Below are 25,597 nucleotides of genomic sequence, written 5' to 3' on the forward strand. Positions count from 1 at the left end.
ACTGCCACAAATATCCTCCGGATGCTAGAGGTTACTGACTAGCCAGGCTATTTTCAGCTATTACTACATTGAGTACGTATTTTGGATCTGCCAAAGCAGCATGTATGATCATGGGCAATATCCATAAACTGGTTCATTCAGCCATTATCTGCATAACCCTACATAATATTTTAAGTATTGTTTACCTTGGACAGAATTTTTCAGCAAGTGCTAAACTTCTGTTTAACGTTTTTTTATTATTATTTTGAACTGCCGTTATTTTTCCTATGGTTTTTCTTTCTTATAAACTGTTAAATTCCTGCAACATCTGAATGCAGCCCCTGTGGAGCGTAGCATGCATCAGACGATGGTGGCGCAAGAGGTAGTGTTATCGTTCAGCAACTGGTGGGTTGCAGGTTTGAGCCCTTTTTCCTCCTGTCCCCATCAAAGTGTCCTTGAGTAAGTGTATGAATGGGTGAATGTAAGGCATAAAGCTGTAAAGCGCTTTGAGTACTCGTAAGAGTAGAAAAGCGCTATATCAGTGCAATCCATTTACCATCAGTGTGGTAACTTTGTCCCATTTTCGCAGATTTTTACTGAATGCTAAAATGGTATACAATTAAACATGAAGATAAATTGGAAAGCTATTGTTTTTTCTGCATAACTTTTTTCCACTTACATGTCAAATGTGTAATGTCAAGTGAGATCAGCTGAATGGAAATATATGAATTTCAGAGAGGCATTTGCTCCCTACTGTATAAATAACACATTGCATAAAGGAGTAGTACAAGGATGAGTTTGATTCAAAATGGTAATGTCAGTCAGGGAGGGGTTCCCTGTAACAGGCCACTTCACACACTGTACCCCAGCCTTCCAGGATTGTATATATAATGCACGGTAATTTCTTGTCATATTGGCGCAAACGCACATAAAATATGTACACATTCACATGGTTAAGACAATCGATTGCTGCACATATCACTTTTAAAGGTGAATGCATACTTGCGTATCAGTCAGTCCCTCAAGGTTTAGTTGCATGGATCATTAGGGCTGTTATACAGTATAATTTTCCTAATTCATTTGCATGCACTTTTTTATGTGCACAGAAATGAATTTCTCCCTGTAGTACCAGTTCTAGGTGAGGTGGTGGCCGAGGCGAACATCACCATTGGAGACCCTTGTTTCCAGATTGGCTGGCAAGAGAAATAAAGTGTTTCTGTTATATTAATGAGTATTAGGTTATATACCTGAATTATATTTCAAAGCCAAAACTCAATGGAAAAGCATTATTGTGTCCCTCTGCTGCCTGTTAAATATTCCTGGCAGCAGCTAAATAAGATGACCTGTTGCATTTGAAAATAAACTGTAATACTGAAGCAACAAGTGGGGCTAGAAAACGGTTTTGGGGAAATAAAGACACTAATGGCCAATTTAATGGTCAGATTTCAAGCTACAATGAAAATGTGAAGACAATCTAAGCTTAAATCACAACAACCAGTATATCACCAAACTGCACAAATTTATTTCAAATTCCATGAGTCAGGGACTCTTGCAAATGCAAATTGTGGTGGACATTGTGAATTTGTATTATGTAGCGCTGCAAACTGTGGTGGACATTAATTTGTATTATGGGTACACGTCGTCTTCAGTCTGTGTGCAGCTGCACCTATGACGCATAGAATGCGCGTGGGGGCCATGATGCGTATGCGATGTGAGCGTCAAGTATAAATAAATCTTAATGCACTTGTAGTCCTGTCATACTTTACAATCGTGGGTACCCTGCCTGTACAAGATAGCAGGGAAGTCCACTTTTAATCATCGGTGAAAAGTAAAGTCAGGTTTTAGCCATAACGCCAAATGAATACAGGGAGGCACATAATGCTAAATGAATTAAACAGTGGTTTAATATACAGACATGGGCAAAGTCGCTGGTACCTTTACAGCTCATTGAAACAATGCTTAAATTAACCTGAAAAGTTTTTCAGTTAAAAGCAAATGCCTAATATACTGTATTCCTACATGCCTTTAGTATGTGATAGAGTAAACCAATAAAATTGTGAAAAGAAATGATTTGTTGTTTATTTCACAAAGTAAAATAATCATAGTATGGACAGATTAGTCTAAATCTAAAGAGAATATTTATCCTTACATTATAGTCATGCTTCAAAGTAAGTGTTTAACCTTAGTTAGTATCACAGGTACCTTCAAGCTTTTCATCATTCAACTTCTTTAAAGGGAAAGAACATGCTACTGTGTTGTTTGGTATCATTGTGTGCACCACGCTGAACATGGACCAGAGAAAGCAAAGGAGGGAGCTGTCTGAAGAGCTCAGAAAGACGATTATAGAAAACAGTGTTAAAGGTAAAGACTATAAGAGCATCTCCAAGCAGCTTCATGTTCCCATGACCACAGTTTCCAATATTATTAAAACGTATAAGGTTCGTGGGACAGTAGCCAACCTTCCAGGGCATGAAGGAAATGTAACCCCAAGTTGATCAGAAGGATGGAACGAAAAAGAAGGAAACCATCCAAAACCATTCAAGCTGAGCTCCAAGGTTAAGGTACATCACATACTGATCGCACCATCCATCGCATTTTAAATAGTAATGGGCTCCATGGAAGAAGACCCAGGAGGGGCCCACTACTGACAGAAAAACATGAATAAGCCAGAGTGGAATTCACCAAAATGCATGTTGAGAAGCCCCAAAGTTTCTGGGATGAGACAAAACTGGGGCTTTTTGGCCAACCACATCAGCACTATGGAAAGATCTGAAAATTGCAGTGTTTAGATGCCACCCATCAAACCAGAGACAGTTTGAGTAGTTTGCTTAGGAGGAGTGGGCAAACTACCTGTTTGCAAATGCAGACGTCTCACTGTGAAGTACTGAGATCGCTTGTTGGCAGTGATTGCTGCAAAAGGTGGTGCAACAAACTATTAAATTAAGGGTACCATCTTTTTTTCTGTGCGGTTTTCATTTGTTTAATTATATAAAATATTCAACTGAATCAATAATCAAAAGCAAAGTGATTTGTGTTAAATATGGAATGAATAATAAGGGATGCCATTAAAATTTGGTGTCAGTTTCAGAGAGTGATTTTATTTATTTATTTATTTTTTTGTTAAAGGGTACCAACAAATTTGTCCATGTCTGAATATTTATATTTCTTGTCCTCTTCAGCCATGCATTTGGTTTACATTTTTGTACATAACGACTGGCTTATTGTCTTAGTAATGGACTGTTTTCTAATTAAAGGTGGTCGTTCTAAAATTTTTAGAACAAGAGCAATTGGGCAATGCCGATTTTTTTATACTGTTCAGATATTGCACTAAAGTTTATGATATTCTGCTATACCATTATTTTATAATCTTTACACCATGCAGGATAGGGGTCCCCAAGATGCAGTTTCACTGAAAGAACATACCGCCTAAGCCTAAAGGCCAATACATACTTCACTGTTCTCTATGCACTTCTGCTCTGGGGACAGTGACAGCGAAGTAAATTTCATAATCGGGGTTTGCACCAGATGATGTTCATGTAGCCCAGAAATTAATGTGCTGCAGAGATCATACACATCACTGCATTGACTGTGCATGTGGAAGGATTAATTGGTGGCAGCAATTTCACAGAGGAAAAGTTAACCAAGAAGGAGTAGAAAAAGTAGAACTGTTGTAGGAGGTGTGATAGTTCCTGCATATCTATTTTTTCATACTGTCCAGACTGTATGCAGTACTTTCAAAAGCAACACTATTGCGGCATTTCATTTTGAAATCTTATCGGTAAATTTGGGGGTGTACCAGCTAATTTTTTCATACGGATTTCAAAATGCCAGGGTGTGCCATATTACATTCACGCTGCTAAATTTTAAAACTGTTTTTAAAAAGTTTAACTGTTTTGCTAAACTGCTTGTATTTCTGTTTATCACAAAACATCTGCCCTCTACTGGTCTGGTGGAATATCACTGCTGTATACATTCACCGATCACAAGCTTCTGTGACATGTGTAGAATAAACAAAGGATTCCAAGGAGTCCACTGTCCACCGGAAAGTACACATGGAAAAGTGAAGTATTAAGAGTAGTTTTACTAATAAATGCATTTTTGGTTTATAAATGTGAAAATTATGCATTCAAATACCAATGTGCTGGTAAAATGTGTGGTAACTGTGGTATAAGCAGGTTAATGCACTCCAAACCATGCATAATACTGTGGCATTGGAGTGGCAAGAAGAAAATGGGGTGGACAGTAAAACTTGGTGCAGTGAAAGCTCTGTGGTTCCCCATCCTTTAAGGGATGCAGCACAATAAACAATCATGAATAAATCCTGCTCACGGAAACACAAACCAGGGGAAATATGGAGGGGGTCTCACCTTTTAACAACACAACGGCGGGAGAGTACCCTGACACAAAGCAGCACGCAAAAGACAGTAAACATGCATGTAAATACAGCGAGCGTGGAATTTACAACAAAAGCTACACCTTTACAAAAAATGGGGAACGGACAATGATCGCTAGCAAAGGGGGCGTGGCATACATGGGGAACAAGCAAATAAATGAGAAATAATAGGCGGTGAGGTGTAGGCCTGCCCTGCATTCTCTGGAACACGCGACAAACAATTTACAAGGCAATTCACAATTCATCCAGCACAGTATGCTCAGCGCTACAAAAAGTTATGCACTCTGCAGAGCCAACCATCTTCTACTTTGCGCTGGGCGGCTCTTCGCCCCTGCAGGCATGTGCTTAAAATCATGTGATGCACAACTTGTCGTGCATTAACCCTTACATGAGAGTTTGACAGACTGCTTTTATATGTAGAGCATAAGTAATGTAATTGTTTATTAGTAGCTAACTTGTTTATGCTCAGGCGCACGTTGAACAGTCAAGAGTGTACAGCTTTTTAACGTATTGAGTGCTGTGCTTATAAAATGACATTCGGAAGATGGGGGTGGTTCTGTGCATTAGTTTATTAATTTAATCTTAAAGATTCAATATGTTCATTTGTCATTATGTTGCTTTACCTCTTTAAAGCAATAAAATAAACTAAAACGTGATCAAAAAGTTATTTTTATTTGATGTGGGTATTGTATCATGTGATTAAATTGTGCTTGAACATAACAGGTAAATTAAATTTAAAAATGCATCAAGAAGGCTATAAATAATATTCTTGCTTATTCATTCATAATGTCCCTTCGAAGATGCATTAAAATTGTTTTCACTATTTTATGTCACGGATTGCTTCTTACACAAGTTTTTACCCGAAGCAGCAATACAGTAAGCGAAATAAGTCAAAATACAAAAACATACAACAGAAATCACGTAAGAATATCTCGTCCATCAAGAAAATAATGTGCGGTCGGAGCTACTAATGTACTAATTTTCAAGCTAATGAAAAAACATGATTTTTATTACAAAACTGACCTTTTATTAAACAGTTCACTTTGAATCTTTTAATGAATTTTGTGAAATTAAAAATAATGCATTGACGCAGGTGGAGATGCACTCTGGCAGGGTCTGATTTGGACAGTTTTGATAGTACTGTCAATTACCTTTAATCTTGACTATGAAAAAGAAAAACAATGCCAGTAATTAAATGCATACTAATTATATTTTTAATAAATATATATATATGTATTTTATGTATAATTTTGCATAGCTATACAAATATGTAAAGATGTAGCACCAAGTCTGTAAATCTCATGTCGAGTATGAAACTACCTCATGAGATAGTCACGAATATATATCATAATAAGCCTTGCTGCTGACTGCTAGACAGCAGTCAAATGAATGGAGTTAAATCTTAATGGAAGAGGCAGGCGAACTCTAAGCTTAACTGCCAGGCGTCATAGTACATTTTTTAGATTAATCCCTTGGCCCCATCCCTTGTGTGATGTTTCCCACACACCTCTGCATCGTCTACCACAGGATGACTCAGGCAATTTGCAGTCTGCACAAAAGCCCCTGACTTATCTTTATATGCTGTTTTTTTGTTGGAAATGTTTAGAAAATGGATGGATGGATGGATGGATGGATGGATGGATGGATGGATGGATGGATGGAAAACCAAACTACAGGTGGAATGCTAGACTTAACTAGTATCATTAATGCAACAAGCCTTAGTTTGCAGTGATGGACTTAAAATGATAATCATAAAAATAGGTAAATTGAAGTGATATAGCTGTAATTACTTTCAGAGTCCTCGTGTTATCAGTGCAGAACTGGTCAGGCTCCTGATTAGCGCTTTATACAGGATCTCAGAAGTTACTTAATAATGGATTTTTGTATGAGGCGGCATGGTGGTGCAGTGGTTAGGGTGAGGGGTGGCATGGTGGTGCAGTGGTTAGTTCTGTTGCCTCACACCTCTGGGACCCGGGTTCGAATATCCGCCTGGGTTACATGTGTGTGGAGTTTGCATGTTCTCCCCATGTCGTCGTGGGGTTTCCTCCGGGTACTCCGATTTCCCCCCATAGTCCAAAAATATGCTGAAGCTAATTGGACTTGCTAAATTGCCCGTGGGTGTGCATGTGTGAGTGAATGGGGTGTGAGTGTGCCCTGCGATGGGCTGGCCCCCCATCCTGGGTTGTTCCCTGCCTCGTGCCCATTGCTTCCAGGATAGGCTCCGGACCCCCCGTGACCCAGTAGGATAAGCAGTTTGGAAAATGGATGGATGGATGGATGGATGAATTTTGGTATTACAGCTTACAGTTTATACACTGGTTCATTCGTTTGTTTGGTGATTTTCAAGGGCCCACTGAATATTATTTATAAAATTATGTCACTCACAACCTTCAAGTGCCTGAAGACTTTCATTATTGCACCACTCTGATCTGACATATTCTGTGATAGATGTAATCTGAAACTGGATGTGTAACAGGAATCTGGGGTTTTCCTGTTTGCTTGAAATTCTGCCTATGACAATTTAAGAATTAATGCATATGCAACAAAGTGACCAATGCAAGAGAATCAAAGCAATAGAGGATAAAGAGAAAAGATTTACAAAACTTGCCAATGTCAGTGTGACAGATGCTGCTTATATGACAGCAGAGTTTCTGTTTTTCATTTATTCTTTTCCAATCTTTTCAGAAGATTATTGAGTAAATAAATGTTATTGTTGCTTATGTTTCCTCTCTTCCGCCCACAGCGTTCTGTAAGGAAGGCTGCCGCAGCGGGGGGACCTGTGTGTCACCTAACACCTGCCTCTGTCCTCCTGGGTTTACTGGGCGACACTGCGAGAAAGGTGAGGGTGTCTGTCCATCTGCCTGTACTACTGTATAATCTGCAAGGCTTCATGGCTCTTTATCAGTATATGTACACTAAGCAATGCCTCATCTGTCCAAGTGCTACAAGGTCTAAGGTGACATAGCACCTACACGAGTTTCTCTCATTTCTTCCTGAACTCTTCCTTTAAATTAGATTATTTTAACCTTATTTTAACCTATTTATGATACATGAAAAGAAGGAGAATTGGGTCTTTATTTTGTTTTAGCAAATGAGATATCATCTGAGATATATTCATTCTCCTGAATGAAATGACACAACTGCTTATCTCCTACCACAGTCTTCTACTAAAGTGTGCCAGAGAAGGTTATTCTGATTTAGTGCTAATGAATATACGATCCTGCTGTTGGTCATAGTGGCCCAGGCAGAGGTTAACTGGACTCCGTCTCATTGCTGTCATGGAAACCGATGACTGTCACAGTACAGTAATGATAAAGTTCCACCCATGTGCCTCTAATGGAATAGCCATCAGGAGGTATTTATGTGCTGTTAAAAAGAAGGAATTGTTAAGTTGATCTGAGTTGTTTCAGTTCAACACTAAAGCTCTATGTGAGCAATCCCTGGTGTTATAAATTAGAAATGTAGTAGCTTGGTACATTTTTTGACTAGTATACATTCTTACTACTGATGGTTTCATCTAGCTGTATATCCAGATAGATTTCTTGAACCGTAATGTGTAGACAGCCAAATATAGTGCAGGGTGTCATTTTAGAGAAAATATCCTGTATTCTGCCAAAAGTCAAGGTGATTGCTACATTCATGCTTGTTTACATTTTATTGACTACTGGAACTCTGGAAATAAATTCATGACAGATTGCAGGATCTTCTTATGCATCTTTTACTTCTTAAAGATTACATAAATCAGCAGAGGGAAGGAATGGAACCTGGGGAGAGATGACAAAATAGAAATGATTGTGAATGTGATGGGTCTTTATTCTACCATTACTGTGAAACGCATAAGCAATAATGCTTCTTCCAGTAAAATAATTCTCCAGACTTGAAGGATTTTGAATGTTAATTTTTCTCCTTTATCGGGTTTGTTTTGAGAATGAAGGGTAAAGTCCACAGTTTATTCATTTACATTAAAAGAAAAATTAAAATTAAATGAAAGTTAATTACCTTTTCTTTGCAGCTGTGTCTGGAGGAATCCTCTTACCCCTTTAAATTTTATCCTTAAAACTGCCTGGCTTCAAGACCAGGCAGTAACAGCATCTCCCCACTGCCCAAAGTGCAATGGCAAACGTAAATAATATCTTTCAGCACTTTGTCACACCTTAAGGAGTGTGGCTTGGCTTTGAAAATTAGCAGCTAATGCTGCTTTTGGAAAAAAGACCCAGTTGTCATGGAAACTTCATTTGACTAAAATCTCATGGTTTCCGTGTGCACAGTTCTAAGTTTCACAGTCAAACACTGAGAAGGGATTTCCACTTCAATTCCCATGCTTATGTACTTCCTTGGATTTTTCCTGACTACTGTACAAAACATTTAAATGAACTGGGTACTTACTTTGAATTGCATGATTTTTTTTCTTTCTTTCCAGTAAATTATACTGAGATGGTAGGGAGTCCTAACAAACAGTAGTAAATGGTCATCTGGCTCCCTTTCTCTATGCCTGATTACATTGAAGTTGGGCCATTTTAACTGAATGCTTCATCAGACTTTGTTTGAAAAGACTACAGCTGTTAAGTAAGTTGTTTAAAAAAAACTTGCATCAGAATCCTGGTAACATTTCCATGTTTGTTTATTAGTGGCGCAGTATAACTTTGTGACTCACAGAAACAGTCCATGTTGCAAATTGAGACACTGAAAATCTTAGAAGATCAAAAAATATGTGCAAGCAAGTTCTCATAGCTTTGGTGCAGAATTTTTGTGAATCTTTTCTATCTGTCAATGTAACAGAACCAAAATAGCAAATGGCTTCTGTTTATTATTACACAGATATGAACATTAAATGTCGATAACAGACATGAGTCTTTACTTAGTCTGAAATTTTAATTTAATTGGAAACACAACAGGATAATTGAACTACTAATTAATATGACAGAATTAGTGATTTTATTTTATCATATACTCCTTGCAGGCATTATGCATTTTCAGCATTTCAGTTGCATTCATTGAACAGGAAATGCATATGGTATCAGTCCCCTGCTGCTGCTTAGGAAACTTTCTCATTAACATAATAACTGAAAAATTATTTGATGGAAACTTTGTTTATATATTGTATGCATGAAGATCTGGTATTGATTCAATTTTGCAAAGCAATGCTGCTTAGTGGCAGCAAAGGGAAGGATGACTACAGAAGTCATTTGACCTTGTGAACATGATAACTCAAAAAGTATTTTTCAAACATGGCAGACACACGCTGTATGGGTGTCAAGCACCTGGTCAAGCATTTCATAGGTCAGTGGCTCTCAAAGCGATTTTTCTTTCACTGCCACCCCAACAGTAAATTTTACTGGCAGCAGTCTGGTTGGCAGTCAATGAAATTTATCGCATGTAACCCCCCCTCCCCCAACTGCTTGGCTAATCTGTAACTTATCATGTGAGAACACCCCTCCCCCACAGCTACAGACCCAGATCTGGCATACTTTAATATTTTTTAAAATAAGGTCAGGGGGATACATTGCTATCGTTCTGACATTTGGCATCTAGTTTCACACGATGCCATGAAGTTACTCATCCTCATAGCATAAAATTAAATAAGAAGGGTTTAATACATTTATTGGACCAAGAATGCTGTGCAGTGCGTTCTGACAAACATACTGCTATGTGGGACTGTGTTTTTATTTGTTCCCTATTTGTTCAGTCCTCACAACCCACGACATTTCTCACCTGCTTTCTGCAGGAATGCTTTGCACTTCCTTCTTGCACCTCCTTTTTCAGATGACAACCTGTTTGCATAGATTCTCCAATTTGCATACAGTAGGTGCACCGACTTAAATGTTCATTGATGCAATTGGCCCAATTAAAAAAGTGTGTACAATCTGAGATTAAGTGTGTACAATTTGAGATTAACTCAGGATGCATTGTTTCTAACATCTTTGCATTGGTAAAATCCAATCTGTTGATGTAGAATAGTGAGTTAAATCATATTGCTTTATTAATTGCGTATTATTTATTTAGAGAACATCTGGTGTTATTAATGTTTTTGGGGCTCATTATGTTTCCAGACCGCAGAAGAGCTTGTCTGTTATTGCGTACCTGCTTGCGTTTGTAATATGTTGTGCCCATGATACAAGACCTATTTTGTTTTTTTCGTGCTTTGTGAAGGTAAGACTTGGCTCCAGGCTCATTCAACTTTTAATCCACTAACTGGTTAAAAAAATATATAATTTTGTTGTATTTGCCCATCTTATGTGCATTGAAAAGTTTACTTTGTGACTGTTGTAAACTGTTGCTTGCAAAAGCCAACTCATTCTTATGTTTATGGGAAGGTGAGAAAGAATCTGTAATACAGTGCAAAGTATTTTTTGTTTGCTTTGCTGTTTTTTTAAGTAACACCTATTTTTAAGATTTAGGCTTACAAACAAGTCTTTAGTTTTATTTTGTTGTTTAAGTCATATTCACCTCCAGACTGTATTCACCATACAAACACGGAGTGCCACAACAGCAGGGTCCTGGGCCTGGCCTGCACCCCTGTTATCATGCCAGGTCACATCACCAACATACCAAAACACGGAGTGCCACAACAGCAGGGTCCTGGGCCTGGCCTGCACCCCCATTATCATGCCAGGTCACATCACCAACATACCAAAACACGGAGTGCCACAACAGCAGGGTCCTGGGCCTGGCCTGCACCCCCGTTATCATGCCAGGTCACATCACCAACATACCAAAACACGGAGTGCCACAACAGCAGGGTCCTAGGCCTGGCCTGCACCCCCGTTATCATGCCAGGTCACATCACCAACATACCAAAACACGGAGTGCCACAACAGCAGGGTCCTGGGCCTGGCCTGCACCCCCGTTATCATGCCAGGTCACATCACCAACATACCAAAACACGGAGTGCCACAACAGCAGGGTCCTGGGCCTGGCCTGCACCCCTGTTATCACGCCAAGTCACATCACCAACATACCAAAACACGGAGTGCCACAACAGCTGGGTCCTGGGCCTGGCCTGCACCCCCCTCACCAGGCCAGGTCACATCACCAACATACCAAAACACGGAGTGCAACAACAGCTTGGTCCTAGGCCTGGCCTGCACCCCCGTTATCATGCCAGGTCACATCACCAACATACCAAAACACGGAGTGCCACAACAGCAGGGTCCTCGGCCTGGCCTGCACCCCTGTTATCACGCCAGGTCACATCACCAACATACCAAAACACGGAGTGCCACAACAGCAGGGTCCTGGGCCTGGCCTGCACCCCCCTCACCAGGCCAGGTCACATCACCAACATACCAAAACACGGAGTGCAACAACAGCTGGGTCCTGGGCCTGGCCTGCACCCCCCTCACCAGGCCAGGTCACATCACCAACATACCAAAACACAGAGTGTCACAACAGCAGGGTCCTGGGCCAGGCCTACACCCCCCTCACCACGCCAGATCACATCGCCAACATTCCAAAACACAACGTAGTGCCACAATGGAAGTCCCAGGCCAAGCCTGCCCTGTCCAATGGTGTTATCGAGCAGGAATCAGCACACGGCCAGGGTAACCATAATATACCATTATTAGTAAATGCTCTGTGCCTTAATTATTTAGAAATTTCACCAGTACGACTTTACAATAAGGTTCCCTTTTGCCACTTGTAAATGGTAGTAGCTCATTAATAAAAAGAAAACTGTGCTATAACTTGTTTAAAATGGTCTATTATTAATTTACAAAGTGTTACAACCTAATTAATAAGCAGATTATAAACTATTCATAAACTCTCCATATGGGCAGCCTTATTGTAAAGTGGCACCAGTGTCACCAATAATTTTTGACCAATTTTTTGTAGCCAATTCTCTGCAAGTTTCTTGGCCAAATCTCATGTAAGTTGCAGGCATGTCCAGCGATGCATCATATCATGTTGAATCGCACTGCATCGCAATAGGAGTGAATTGCATTGTATCACAATAGAAGTTGCTTCATATGTGTCTTTAATGTACTGAATCTTTGGCAACGCATCGAGATGTGTATCACTTCACCTCAGTGATGGAGATGCACATCCCTAGTCTGCACACATCCCTCAAAAAGGGTCTGCACAGCTTTTAGGCACATGGTTTAGGAATGCAGTGATGGACTGGGAACCCACCCTAAGTTGTTCCCTGCTTTGCACCCATAGCTTCTGGGATAGGCTCCGGATCCCTGGCAACCTGTATAGGACCAGTGGGTACAGAAAATGGTTGTATGGATGAATTAGTAACAGGGTTATTCTTGTATTTTTGTTGCATAATTCTAAACAGAAAGCATAACTTAGAATCCTGTTTGCAGACATTATTTATTAAAAATAAGACCTGTCATTCTCATGAATTATAGATTTTAAATGCTAAAATTAATTAAAATGAAGCAAAGAGCAAATAGAGCAAAGGAACATTATTACCAGAACAGACTGGAACAGCCTACAAACCCGCCATGTTAACCTTTTCTTTTCAAAATGTGCTTGTCTTTTATATCATATGTTTACATTAAATGCTTGTGTTGTAGTACATGTAACAAAGCCTTGATGTGTCATTTACATTTTACAGTGTAGCTTGTAGGCAAGATGGGTCACAGCACACATTTGACGTAGCTGAACTTTTTTACTATCATACGTATTTGAAATCTTAGTTGACACTCACTAGTATTCACAGAGAGAATTTAGGAGTCATCTTTAAAGGTCATTATACACAGGGTAACTTTTTGACCAACGTTGGGAGGCAGTGTTGCAGAGAAACGTTGCACGGGCACTTTTTGGGCAACAAATTTCTATATGGACAATTTTGATCTCCGTCAGCAACTTTTTGAGCTCTTCCTATCACAATGCTTGCAGCCAATCACTTGACTTGGATCTTCAATAAAATTCAACAAAAATGACAGCCACTCAGTAGCAATGTAGCAAAGACAGGGAGTATCTTTCTGCACTGTTAAGCTGTCATGTGTAAACCCAAAACAGGGAATTTGCCCCATTTAATGCTTAAGATGCCATCAGACGTCAAATTTCATGTGCTCAGGCTGTAACTTAGACATGGCATGGCAATGCTGCATGTGGGATGAAACAGAAATCTCGCCAAAACATAAAAAAAATGAGTTTTTGTTCTAGAAACATAAAGACACCCCAAGAACCAGACTTTTCATATATACTGTATATAGGTAGAAACTGAATACATGTTTTTAAGCTTTGTGAGAGGTTTAAAAGAACAGCACTCTCTGAGTCTGGAAGCAGCGCTGATCATCCATCCATTTGAAAATAATGCTATTCATAAGATAACGGAACGGTAACCTGACAGTTGTTATTGGGCAAGAAAACACGTGAAAATGGCCAATCTCATTCCTATAATCAAGAGCACATGATTGGATTGTGCTTACACTGCCTGAGGAGCTACAGCCTTTTATTTTTTAATGTGGGATGGTTTTCACTAAGCAAATACGATTAAAATGCGTCTCTTCTATTCATGTTAGGATAATTGCAAATTTAGATAAGCAGTAACTTTGTAAATTACAAAATGTACAAAAATTTTGATCGGTACTTTGCCTTGTTAATTCACATTTAATAAATGAATTGCAGCTCATAAATTTTTTAACAAGTTGTTATGTAATAGCTAGGATTTTTGAATCAGCCCATTTTACTCCCTTCTTTTACATATGTGGGACTTTGAAAGAGGGAACAGCAATGTTAAAGATTCACGGAATGTCAGTTCCATGTACCGAAGTCTCGTTATTCAATAATGCCAAGACAAAGTCAGATTTTTATTTTAATTTATTCTAGGGCACCTTTAAAAACTATGTTAAAATGATAGCAAATTATCTTTTGACTGGAGTATCTATTTAATTTTGTGCTGTACGTGATACTTAAGTAAAATAGATATTGAAGCCAAAACAACAGTGACAGGTGCAAAGGTTTCGGCATCCATATAGTTTACTGCATGGTTGTTGATGCAGTATGGAGTTAACTGAATGAAGAGGGTAGGGTGTATGGATATATGAGGTCACAAAGATAGGAAGGGGCTGTACCATAAATTCGTTAAATTCATTACCAAACCCCAGTGCCAATATTTCACCAGTTCTTGTATAATCAGTATGTACTTGACTATATTGCAACACATATTTCAGTGTTTTGGTGTCACTTAAATGCCTGAGCTATCGATTAAAATATTTTCCCTCTGTTTCTCTGGCAACAGAAGCATCACTGCACCTCACATGCCATCACTACTGTAGTTAACAATTCACTTGCTTTGATGTCAGCAGATGCTTACCGTTAACTAGTAACCATCATAAACTCAGTTGAAATCCATAAATATGAACGGTCTAAAGCAGGGGTGGGCAATCTTATCCAGAAAGGGCTGTTGTGTGTGTGTGGGATTTTGCTGTAACCCCCTAATTAGATTACTACTTAGAAGACTGATTGGTTGAAGAGGCCTCACACAGGCTTTGAACAGCTGACCTAAAGGTTATTCCAAAAACCGACATGCACACTGGCCCTTTGCGGATAAGATGGCCCACCGCAGCTCTAAAGTGTAGCTGTATTTCACTCAGAAGGATTCCAACTATGGAGAGATTACTCCGACTTTATTAAATAAATGAATATGTGCATTAATAATATATGAGAAATGTGGCAATAAATAAATGAAAATATGAAATGTGATATGAAATGTGAGCATAAATAAATCTGTTAAGAAAATTATTTTTCTTCATGTTTTTAATTATGTATTGCTTGTATCATTTACATATCTATTTATTCAAAGGACGAATGAACAATGAAAACACGCTGTCGCACATTTTACAATTTTTATTTTTGATTACGGTAAATCACGGATAACTGAATCTGCAAATGTTGGTTAAATCCAGTGTGGCAATTTTGGACTAGACAGGAGCAATCGAACGAAAATGATCCGGCAGTCAAAAACCAGTATTCACTAGTGCCCTCCCTCAAAACTTTGATGGGTGAAAGTGACCAATTGCATTTCAAGGCTTATTTCTTGTCATGTTCCACATCATTGAAATGAATGAATGAATGAATAAATAAATAAATAAACAAACAAAGAAATATCACAAATAAATAGATAAGAAAATACGAAGAGGAATACATTAACAGTTTTAACAGATTTATTCTCACATTTAATATCATTATCATATATTTATTGCCACATCTCACAATATTTTTATTTAATAATGCACACATTATTTATTTAAAAAAGTCTAAATAATCCCTCCATATATGACACTGGTATGTCATGTAAATTTGTAGTGTTTTGCATTTATTCATATATTTAAGGTGTTAGTATAGGCCTATTGATTAATTTGAAGTTAAAATTTGCCTTGGAAATAAAATAGGCAGTTCTTTAATTGCCTTGCCCTTCATTTGGTGCTTTATTAAGTTTTTTTATGTAACGTTTAGGTACTGCTTTTGACATGTGACTTGTTTTAAAAATATTGTTTTAGAAAAACGATGCCCAAACCTACCCACGAACAGCTTTGCATGTAAATGTATTTTAAAACCAGTATGGCATGACATGGAGTCAGTGAAGTTCAGAGAGTACATGATAGATTTGTGAATGAAGAGGAGTGTGTGTAGGTATGCAGACAGCACTACTTTGAACTATTTTGTTTGTTTTTGGATTTGGACAATAGAAAAAAGGCACTGAAGTTCTCCAGCCGATATGTTACAGTATGAAGGCATTGAACGGTCATTCAGAATCAGGTAGTAACAGAAATTACTTGAGTCTAGCAATAATTCAGAGGTGGGAAAGAGAAATTTTGGTTGTAGTTGCTCATCAACAGGATCCCAAGATTGTGTATGTGAGATGATGGATGTGCTTGACTATTGTTATTTGTAAGGTTAAGGTTAAAGTTTGTGACCTTTTGCTTTAAGAGTACAAAGTCCATTGGTAAACCGAGAAGAATTAACAAACTTCACAACACCCTCTTTAATAGGAGCAACCTCATCAATAATTGAACTAATGTAGTAATTGTATTGCTCAGTTCTAACACACTCAGGTATCTTGTTTACTGAGTTAGCTAGTAGGCTAAGAATGATGTAAGTCCTGAATTAGATTAGCTTCATGCTAGCATATTGTATAGTGCAATTAATGGCAAATGCCAACAGTTTGTGGTTGCAGTGCCTATTACACTAGTTATCTTCACCCCAGTTCTAAAGACAAGGTCAAATGTATGACCTTTTGTGCAATATTGAAGCAGTCAAGGATATCAGAAATTTTGGAGGTACATTTAAGGGGAGACAACCTCTAAGTAAGCAAATTTTGAGACAGATCTACCCAAAACTGAAGCAGTACTTCATTGTGATGGCAAAGAGAAGGTCAGTTCAGACACTTGATATTGTCAGAATAACACAAAAATTATTATGTTGGTGATGTGACCTGGCGTGATAACAGGGGTGCAGGCCAGGCCGAGGACCCTGCTGTTGTGGCACTCCGTGTTTTGGTATGTTGGTGATGTGACCTGGCATGATAACGGGGGTGCAGGCCAGGCCTAGGACCAAGCTGTTGTTGCACTCCGTGTTTTGGTATGTTGGTGATGTGACCTGGCGTGATAACAGGGGTGCAGGCCAGGCCCAGGACCCTGCTGTTGTGGCACTCCGTGTTTTGGTATGTTGGTGATGTGACCTGGCGTGATAACAGGGGTGCAGGCCAAAAATCTGACTTTGCAGGTGCAGTGTATGGCTGAAGATCTAGACCTTTTCAAATACTGACACAAATCGCACCAAAATTGAAGCAACAGCACTTAGTGACAGAAAAAATAATAATAATAGAGGCTTATCCTTGTGATCAGGATATCAGTTATTACCGTATTTACTCAATTTCATATTTGATGGGCCATATTACCACTTCAGAAAAAACATAATTTCATCATGATGAAAATCTACATTTGAAAACGTTCCCCTTGACAGACCACAAATCATTACAAAACTGGAACTGCACTACAAAGGGCAGAAATATTGGAACTGCAAGACAGAGGGCAGCAGAGAGCAAAAATTGAGCCCGCAGCCATGTTCTTAGGAACAGATACATCTGCTATTTAAATGTATTCTGCAGATCTTTTTGCAAACTTCCCAGGAACACTGTGCAACTTGACACATAATTTCCATTTGCAATAAATAAGTATACTTTCACAACAAAGAGTCAAGCATTCATGTGAGAGGCCCCTTGAGAGATAATTCATACTTGGTCTCATACACAACATCATAATCGCACATATACACCACTATACTCTTACACAAAGACTACCATACCCTCTTATAAGCACAATCATACTCCCTTTTATATACTGTCACACTCTTATACATACAGCACTCTTCTCTGTTGCACAGAAAACTATAGCTACTTATACACACAGTATAGGCTTACATGATAGTCTGTATAGCAGAGGATAATAGTATATGTAAATGAAGTTAATAGTGTATGTGCAACAAAGGCCTAACATATGCGTGAGATATAATATTTGAAACCGAGTAACAGCATATGTAACAGAAATAAACAGTACATCTGAATGCAAATAATCATGTCTAAGGAACAGAATGACTGTGACTGCAACACAGAATGGTAGGATATGTGAATAAGAATAGTTATTTCTGAGACAGTTTGATGGAAACATAAATGTGACAGGCAACACAGAAAAAAGGGGGACATTTGCATGGGATCAGGTGTGGTGAGTGGTGTTAATGAGGCGTGGGACAGATCGTAATCAAAATAGTCCAAATTATGGAAATGGTACTAAGTTCTCAGTTCCGGTTATCTTTGATGAGACCCACCTTCCCAATCATGATTGATATGACATGATGGAGGAACTCACTGAAGAACTCATTGAAGGGCGATAAGTGGCAACATGCTGCAAAATCAGAAAACACATAAATTCTGAAAACATATACAAAACAAAAACATTTTGCAAATACATCCACAACACAATGGACGTTTCTGGGGACAATGAAACGAGGCAGATCATTTGGGCTGAATGGTATATCAAATGAATATAGTAAATCATCATATTTTCAAAATGAGATATAGAATGACAATACCATTTATATCAATATATTTCTATCGTGTGTTAAAATTAAGGCTCTAATCGTATTCTTTCCTGGTTGTAAGCAATGAGACTTCATTGCACATCTCACAGAGAATTAAATGGAGAAGAAAGGCAATGAATCACTGTTACTTGGTTTATTTCATTTTAAATCATTTCCAAACATACAATGCTGTGTGTGAGACCAAGTGTGAATTATCCATCAAGGAGTCTCTCATACATTCAGGTAAAAACACATTTATTGACTTTTACTTCCCCAGGTGATCCATCCGGTACTAGAAATTGTACAAACTGGTGTGTGTGAGACGAGTAGGTATTAGAAAAACAGAATACAGTATACAGTTTGGTGTATTTAGGTTGCTTTCTGTGTCCAGCCCTATGATGAATCTTCGTATGTGGTTGTGTAGGTATTATGCTGTGGCTGTTTTGCTCTGTTATCTTGCCAGTAAACCCCTTGTGTTGTGTCATTGCTGCTAGTGGATTGTTGCGTTCTCTATACTTGCACCATGCCTCCCCCTGCTGTGAAAAGTGAAACCTGGAGGGATGTGATTCGTAGGAACAGCCTGCCTGATCATTACCTGAGTGGTGCTCTATTACTGGGCTTCTGCGCTAACCACAGTTTGTCCATAACAAACACCATGTTCAAATATATATAGGTATTCTTAAGTGCACCTGGCACCAGAGCACCCTAGGCCAGAGCTCAATGATCGATTTTGTAATCTTATTGTCGGATCTGTGACTGCTTGTGTTGGAGACTCGAGTGAAGAGAGCAGCAGCTGAACCGTCAACTGGTGGTGACTTGGATCAGATAGAGGGGGAAAACGCCGGACAATTATAAGTTTCCTGATAACGATTGGTCTTGGTAAATAATGAAGAAGATAACGAATGACATGGGTAAAGAACAAGTGAGATTTGTGTTGCCCAAAAGCCTTCATCCTTCCAGAATTAGCGAACTTTGTTGGTTCCTCTACAGTCTCCACATAAATGAAGCGCAGACTGTCAATGGTGGGAACATCAAACCCATGTATTTCAATGGTGAAATATGTTGTATGATTGTCGTACGAGACATATGTAAATAGAAATGGAAAGTAATTTACAAATCGAAAAACACACCAAGGCAACCAAAATTAAGACAATAAATCAACCTATTTGTTAAATGCATAAATTGGTTCAAAATGTGATCCTTGTAAAGAAGAACATTTGCGAGCATCAATAGTAATGGGAAGTAACACTTCGCTGAAGAAGCTTCAAAACAACACAAGTGCACACAGCGTCTACGTCACTCCCGCATAGTGCAGCAATCCCAGCAGCCTCTGCAGCAGGGCTGCCCAACTCCAGTCCTGGCGGGCCAGAGCCCTGTGTAGCTTAGTTCTTTCCCTGTTCCACCATAAATGATTCAGCTAGAGAGCTGTGTGGTAATTAGCACAAGGAGTTGAATAAGGTGTGTTAAATGAGGGGAAACCCAAAAATGTGTGGGGCTCTGGCCCCCCAGGACTGGAGCTGGGCAGCCCTGCTCTACAGCAATCTCCCAGACCACCTGGCCACAATGTCTGTAAAAAATCCTAGATGGTTGTATATCACCTGGACATTTAGGCCTAATTCCAAGAACCCATTTCAAGAGGTACAGACAGGATTCAAGAGGCTGCAAATATGAAAAGGGTTGAAGGTTCTAACCACTGCACCGAAGATGCCTGCAATGCCATAAAAACCAATTTTAATGTTATATAAGGGATCCCCTCCTGCTGGAACTTGCACATTGCAATAGAAATGTCATCAATGCATGCACAGATTTGGACTCAGCAGCCTTGCTGAGGCCACGTGCATCTGTAGGACTGCAAGAATCCACTGGTGGTGTAGAAGTCGAGAGCTGTCAAAAGCTGCACAATGGGCAAAATTCTGGTGTGATCCTCTTTTCAATTTATCCTTCACCAGACCAGGGAGGCTCATTATTTCACCCCAGGTCAGTCTATATTTCTCTTTTTCATCACTGAGATGGTTCGAGGGGTTTATGTCCATCCGCAAAACAGCATTCAGAGCAGAAACTTTGCATCTTGTATGGCGCTGTCTGAAACACCATCTTTGGCTGAGTGGCACAATTCACTGCCATTGCTGGTCATGAGGGGTGATTCACCCTCCCAGTTCGATGTGATGGAGCGCATAGCAAGTTTGATTGGTCAACTTATGTAGCCTACTAGGGTTGTTCATAATTTATGAAGTGTGCCCCATTAAATTCATCAATTGGATTTTTAATTTAATTAGCCACACACTGTAAGATACATTTATTTTAATGAATGGTTGGATTTTTCTCATTTTTCAGTGTGAGATGAAGCTACTTCACCAAAAGGTAGATTTTTTTCTAAGAATCTTTACAAATCTTTACAAGGGGTGCCAATAATTGTGGAGGGCACAGTATACAGCTATGGAGACCACAGCAAAATTTTTAGTTTAACTCATTTCTCTATTGATGGGTAAGCTTCTGTGTAAAATATGCATTTTTTTGTAAACCTGGCTCTTCTCTGTCTCTTCTCTTCTCTGTCTCTCATTGATGAAGGGCTTCTGCCTTGCCTTATGGGTCTTCTGTCCTGCTTCTGAAGCCTGTTATCAATTGTCCTAGCAGTACACTTCACACCATTTGATGTTTCCCATTCTTTTGAAGGTCACTTGATGTCATCCCCTGATCGATGTGGCACGGTTGGATAAATTGACGATCATCTCTGGCATTAGAAAGTTGCTTATGCCCTCTACCTGGCTAGTTTTTTGTCATTCCCAGTGTCTCCTATTTCACGTCGTTCTTGTGTACTGCAGTCTTAGAATTTCTGAGCCAGGAAGCAATCAGTGTAGCCTTCTGCCAGCAGAACCACGACTGAACCAGGATTTATCAATGCAGATTTTTTTTAAAATATGGAGTGGTCTCAGTTTTTTCAAGAGATGTATGTACTGGTGAGTGAAGTGTACTTTATATTTGCATGATTGTGAGATAAAAATTATGTGATTGTTTTAGTTTAACAAAATGTTGGCTCTCTAAGCCCTTTTCCGTGGGAAAATATTTATTGTTCTTGCATATTTAACTGTTTATATGTTTTAGCATTTGTGAGAAGTCTGCAGCAGCTTTTCTTGTGAGTGTCTGTGGGTTGTCAGATGGATAGGGCTGTGACAGGGTTATTTGTATGACTGTATGAAGTGCCCTTTCACCATGGTACACAGGCTGGGGATTCAGTGTATACTACTTATTTTACCATGCTATGTAAAATATTAAGCTGCTTTGTTACAGCTGCACCTACACTATGCATATGATTTTTTTGCGAAATCAGTTCCATTTTAATTTTTATCTAAATTCAAATTCTAATTGTAATTCTGCACTTTGTTTTCAACCACTTTTTATGAACTGCATTTGAATTTCAAGGTCATCCTAAATTCAGTGGTGATGGTGCACAACTCTGTTATGTACTCAAATTGCATACAGGTGTTAAAACAATGGGCCCATTTTATTTCATAGTCTACATTGTAGTTTGATGTTGCAGCGTTGACTTATTATTATTATTATTAGTATTATTGTTATTATGTCGTAATTATCACCATCATTGTTATGTTGTCCAAAAAAAGTGTTTTAATCTATATTTAGTGATCTCCTGTGATGGTCTGTGACAAGACAGCAGACAAAAGTTAAAATAAATTAACTATGTTAATTCTGAATAGATTTCGAGAAACACTTACTAATTAACGATTGATCTTAAATTCTAGATAATGAACTACTTAGCATCATGAAGCTTTCGGGAAACTCACCCCAGAACTGGTAGGCCCACTAAACATATAGTAACGGTATGCCGTGAGCGTCTGCGAGAGGCCACTTTGACTCACAGCTCCGGCAAAACTTCTCTTACATTCAAAGAAAGGCTGGAGACATTGAGTCCAAATTGGTAGTGTTCCGTGCTGCTATTGCTGAGGCAGCTCTACAGAGTCGTGGCTGTAAGGTTGTTGGTTGCAGCGGCAACTGCAGAACCCGGTGGGGGACATCAGAGGTAAATGGGGCAATCAGGCTGGAGAAGGAGACCTTCCATGATTGGTTAGCTTTTGGGACTCCGGAAGCAGCTGTCAGGTACCAACAAGCTAACCAGAATTGGCAGTTATGCAAGCTTGGGGAGTGTTTTTAATAACCTAATTACTGCGTTTACCTGACTAGTGCCATAATTAGGTCATTAAAAACACATGTAGAAATCTTAATCAGGTTACCGCGAGTAAACATAGTCATAGTCAGCTAACGAAAAAAGACACTTCACTTACTTTGTGACTTGGGAAACTGCATGTTCCTCACGTCCTCTTGTATGGTCTGCAGGGTTGGGTGATCTGGACCAAAAACCATTTCTGTGTATTTCTGTGGGTGGAATAGCGATACACAGTATTTTCTAGGAATTATACCAAATGTTCTGTTTAAAATGAAAATCACAAGTGAAATATAACAATTGTTCCTTATCATTCCCCGCCATCAAACTCCCTGTCTGTTCATGTGACATTGATATGCTGGATTATATTTTCTACTGATGCTGGGGAATCGCAGCATCCACCGAGCCACACTTCCAGTTTCTATACCGAGTGTAAACATCTCATACATCATTTAACAATGTAGGGTATACTGTTCCTTTTCTCCATATTTAATCAAATTTCCCCAAGCGCATTTTATCTACTAAACGTCTCCTGTGTGTCTGCTGCTTATGGTAAGAAGAAAAAAAGGAAAGTTTGGGAAGGAAACTCAACATATTTGCCCAGCATGAAAACAGCAATTATTGATTTACCTATTCAATGACAGTAGTTAATTATTTACTTAATTATGTGTCTTATAAAATACATATTTGGCATATAATATTTTCAGTGTTCAATGGGATTATTGGAACCTCTCCCCATTATCACTTTGGAATGACCTTTTTTTCTGCACTGATTGGTCAATGTAATCTGACCATCTTCGAAGTTGCAATAATGAACAAACACAAACCATTTTAACCGATAACACACAAATTGTTGTATTATTCATGTACACATTGAATTACTCATTCAACCATAGAGAGTGTAGGTTGGGAAAAGTTAACCCCTAGGCTAATGGCTACAACAAAAGGAAAAAAATGGAGTGAAGAGTTAGCAAACCCGGGATAGGATAGGAGGTGTGAGTTCTTATAAAAACACCAAAACATTCTGGGCCCAACCCACTTTTGCTAGTTAAATGGCAAAAAAATAGTGGTAACACCAAGTACATGGTCCATGGTTGTACTAAGTCTCGGAATTAGTCATGGGTGTGTTTGGGACGTAAAATGCTGTAAACCAATCAGTGTGTCATCTCCCATTCCGTTCAAGAGGCAGGTGCACTTGTACCTAGGCAGATTGCTATTATTGCGATGAATTTGCCAGGCAGTAGAAAAGAACACTTCTCTACAAAAGAAATGGCTCTGTTCGTGCATGAAATGAAAGTGCATAAGCAGACCATCTACAGCAACAGCAGGATGACACCAAAGCTCCCTCAGCTTTGTAATTAATAATAATAGTTACAGTAGTCCCCCCGTATCCGCAAGTGATATGTTGCAAGACCTACCACAGATAGCCGTGGATAACAGCAAACCATCCCTGGACCTCATAATGTGATTTTCATGTACATACAAAAATCCCTGGATATTCTGGGATCTGCCCTAGATGTTTTTAGGACCAAGAAATTTTGGATAAAAGCATCAGTTCAACATAAATGAGTTACATGTACATCATTTGCACAAAAAAAACTGTCTGTAGCCCCTCCTGACCTCATATATATCATTAGTGTATAATTCTTACTATCTCACAGGCAATATTGGTCAAAATACAAAAAAGAAATAAATATGATATCAATATTTAGACATATTCAAACATGGACATTAAAATATATACAAATGAATACAAGTAACCACCTAATTGGTGGGGAAAGATTCTTTAACTTGTCATATAAGTAGAATGTGCAATAAATGAGTAAGTATACTTTCAGACAAGTTACAACAAGGATTCAGAGCATTCAGCTGAAAGCACATTAATTAACTTTCATATTTCCAGGTGATCCATGCAGTACTTCTAAAAATAGTACATGATGGTGAGTGTGGGATGAGTATGGATTAAATGGCCTGACTAGGTGACAGGGCTAACTAGGGAATGCAATGCTGCCGGTTTCAACACCACCAAATCTAGTTCAATAGGCATTTCAGGGCAACATATCCTGGATTTTACATGAAAAGCCACTGGAGCAAATCCAGTCAGTCTAAAGCATCAGTCATGTTTCAAATGGGTCAGAATCAGCATACTGCATTTACACCTGCAGAAACCGAGATGAACTGAAAGTGTGACTTCTTCGTACCTATTCAGTATGCATCTGCTGCCTCCATTTGTCTCATCTATAATGTATAGAGTGGGCTTCTTTACATTCTTCACACTATACATTCAGGACTCAAAATGACCTCACAAACGGGTACATCAGATCGGCTGTTCTATCTAATGCAGAATGACTGGCTTAATTCTCATTAATTTCCATCTCACTTTGTCTCACAGACTTCATTCTCATCCTGAAGGCACTACCTCATAAGAGGAGTGACCTACAAATAAAGACCCCCGGTTAGATCTGTTACTCCTCAACTTGTCAGATGTTATTTTCCAGCAGATCTCATGATGAGAATGGAGGTCAAAGCGACAGGACATTGCTTTGACATTAGACAGATGACTGTATAATGCAGGTTACATTCCCTTGCAGTAACCTTGCAGGAATGTAATAGTGAAGTGAGAAGCAGCAGCAGGGGGATAATCAGCCCAGCTGTGGTGAGATGCCACAACCCCTGCATTTTGGCTGTCAAATCAGCTACACCACCTGCACTCTGAATGAATGAACAGCAATGATATTAACATGATTTAGGGAAAAGACCATTCTGGCCTCATCTTGTAGAGATGAAGTATATGTATACCAATTTAGTTGGTGCACATTTAATGAGGAAGACCCGATTTCCTGCAAGAGGACCCAAATTGTATATACTGTGTTTAAATCAAAATATGCACATCAACCAGCAGTTGCAGGAAAAGTATGTGCATCATTTGGAATGACCTGGTTTTTGGCATTAATTGGTCATAAAACGTAATCGGATCGTCATCTACAATGAGCTGCATTGGTTATTGTTCTTGTACA

General features: G+C 39.0%; 1 protein-coding gene and 1 long non-coding RNA gene across 2 annotated transcripts in view; one reads left to right on the forward strand and one right to left on the reverse strand.

Moving 5' to 3' along the window:
* The window catches only part of LOC125704245 (protein kinase C-binding protein NELL1-like), a 221,712-nt gene that overhangs the window by 180,292 nt on the left and 15,823 nt on the right, over positions 1-25,597 (forward strand). Inside the window, exon 15 of the mRNA XM_048969665.1 lies at positions 7,116-7,211. Within this exon, the coding sequence (XP_048825622.1) occupies positions 7,116-7,211 (96 nt within the window). The remainder of the gene's footprint in view (positions 1-7,115; positions 7,212-25,597) is intronic.
* LOC125704273 (uncharacterized) overlaps positions 17,158-25,597 on the reverse strand; it is a 49,011-nt gene continuing 40,571 nt past the window's right edge. Inside the window, exons 3-4 of the long non-coding RNA XR_007381068.1 lie at positions 22,702-22,792; positions 17,158-18,228 (exon numbers count right to left, since the gene is read on the reverse strand). This is a non-coding gene — a long non-coding RNA (uncharacterized LOC125704273). The remainder of the gene's footprint in view (positions 18,229-22,701; positions 22,793-25,597) is intronic.

The sequence above is a fragment of the Brienomyrus brachyistius genome, chromosome 11, assembly GCF_023856365.1.
Source record: "Brienomyrus brachyistius isolate T26 chromosome 11, BBRACH_0.4, whole genome shotgun sequence".
NCBI classification, from domain to species: Eukaryota; Metazoa; Chordata; class Actinopteri; order Osteoglossiformes; family Mormyridae; genus Brienomyrus; species Brienomyrus brachyistius.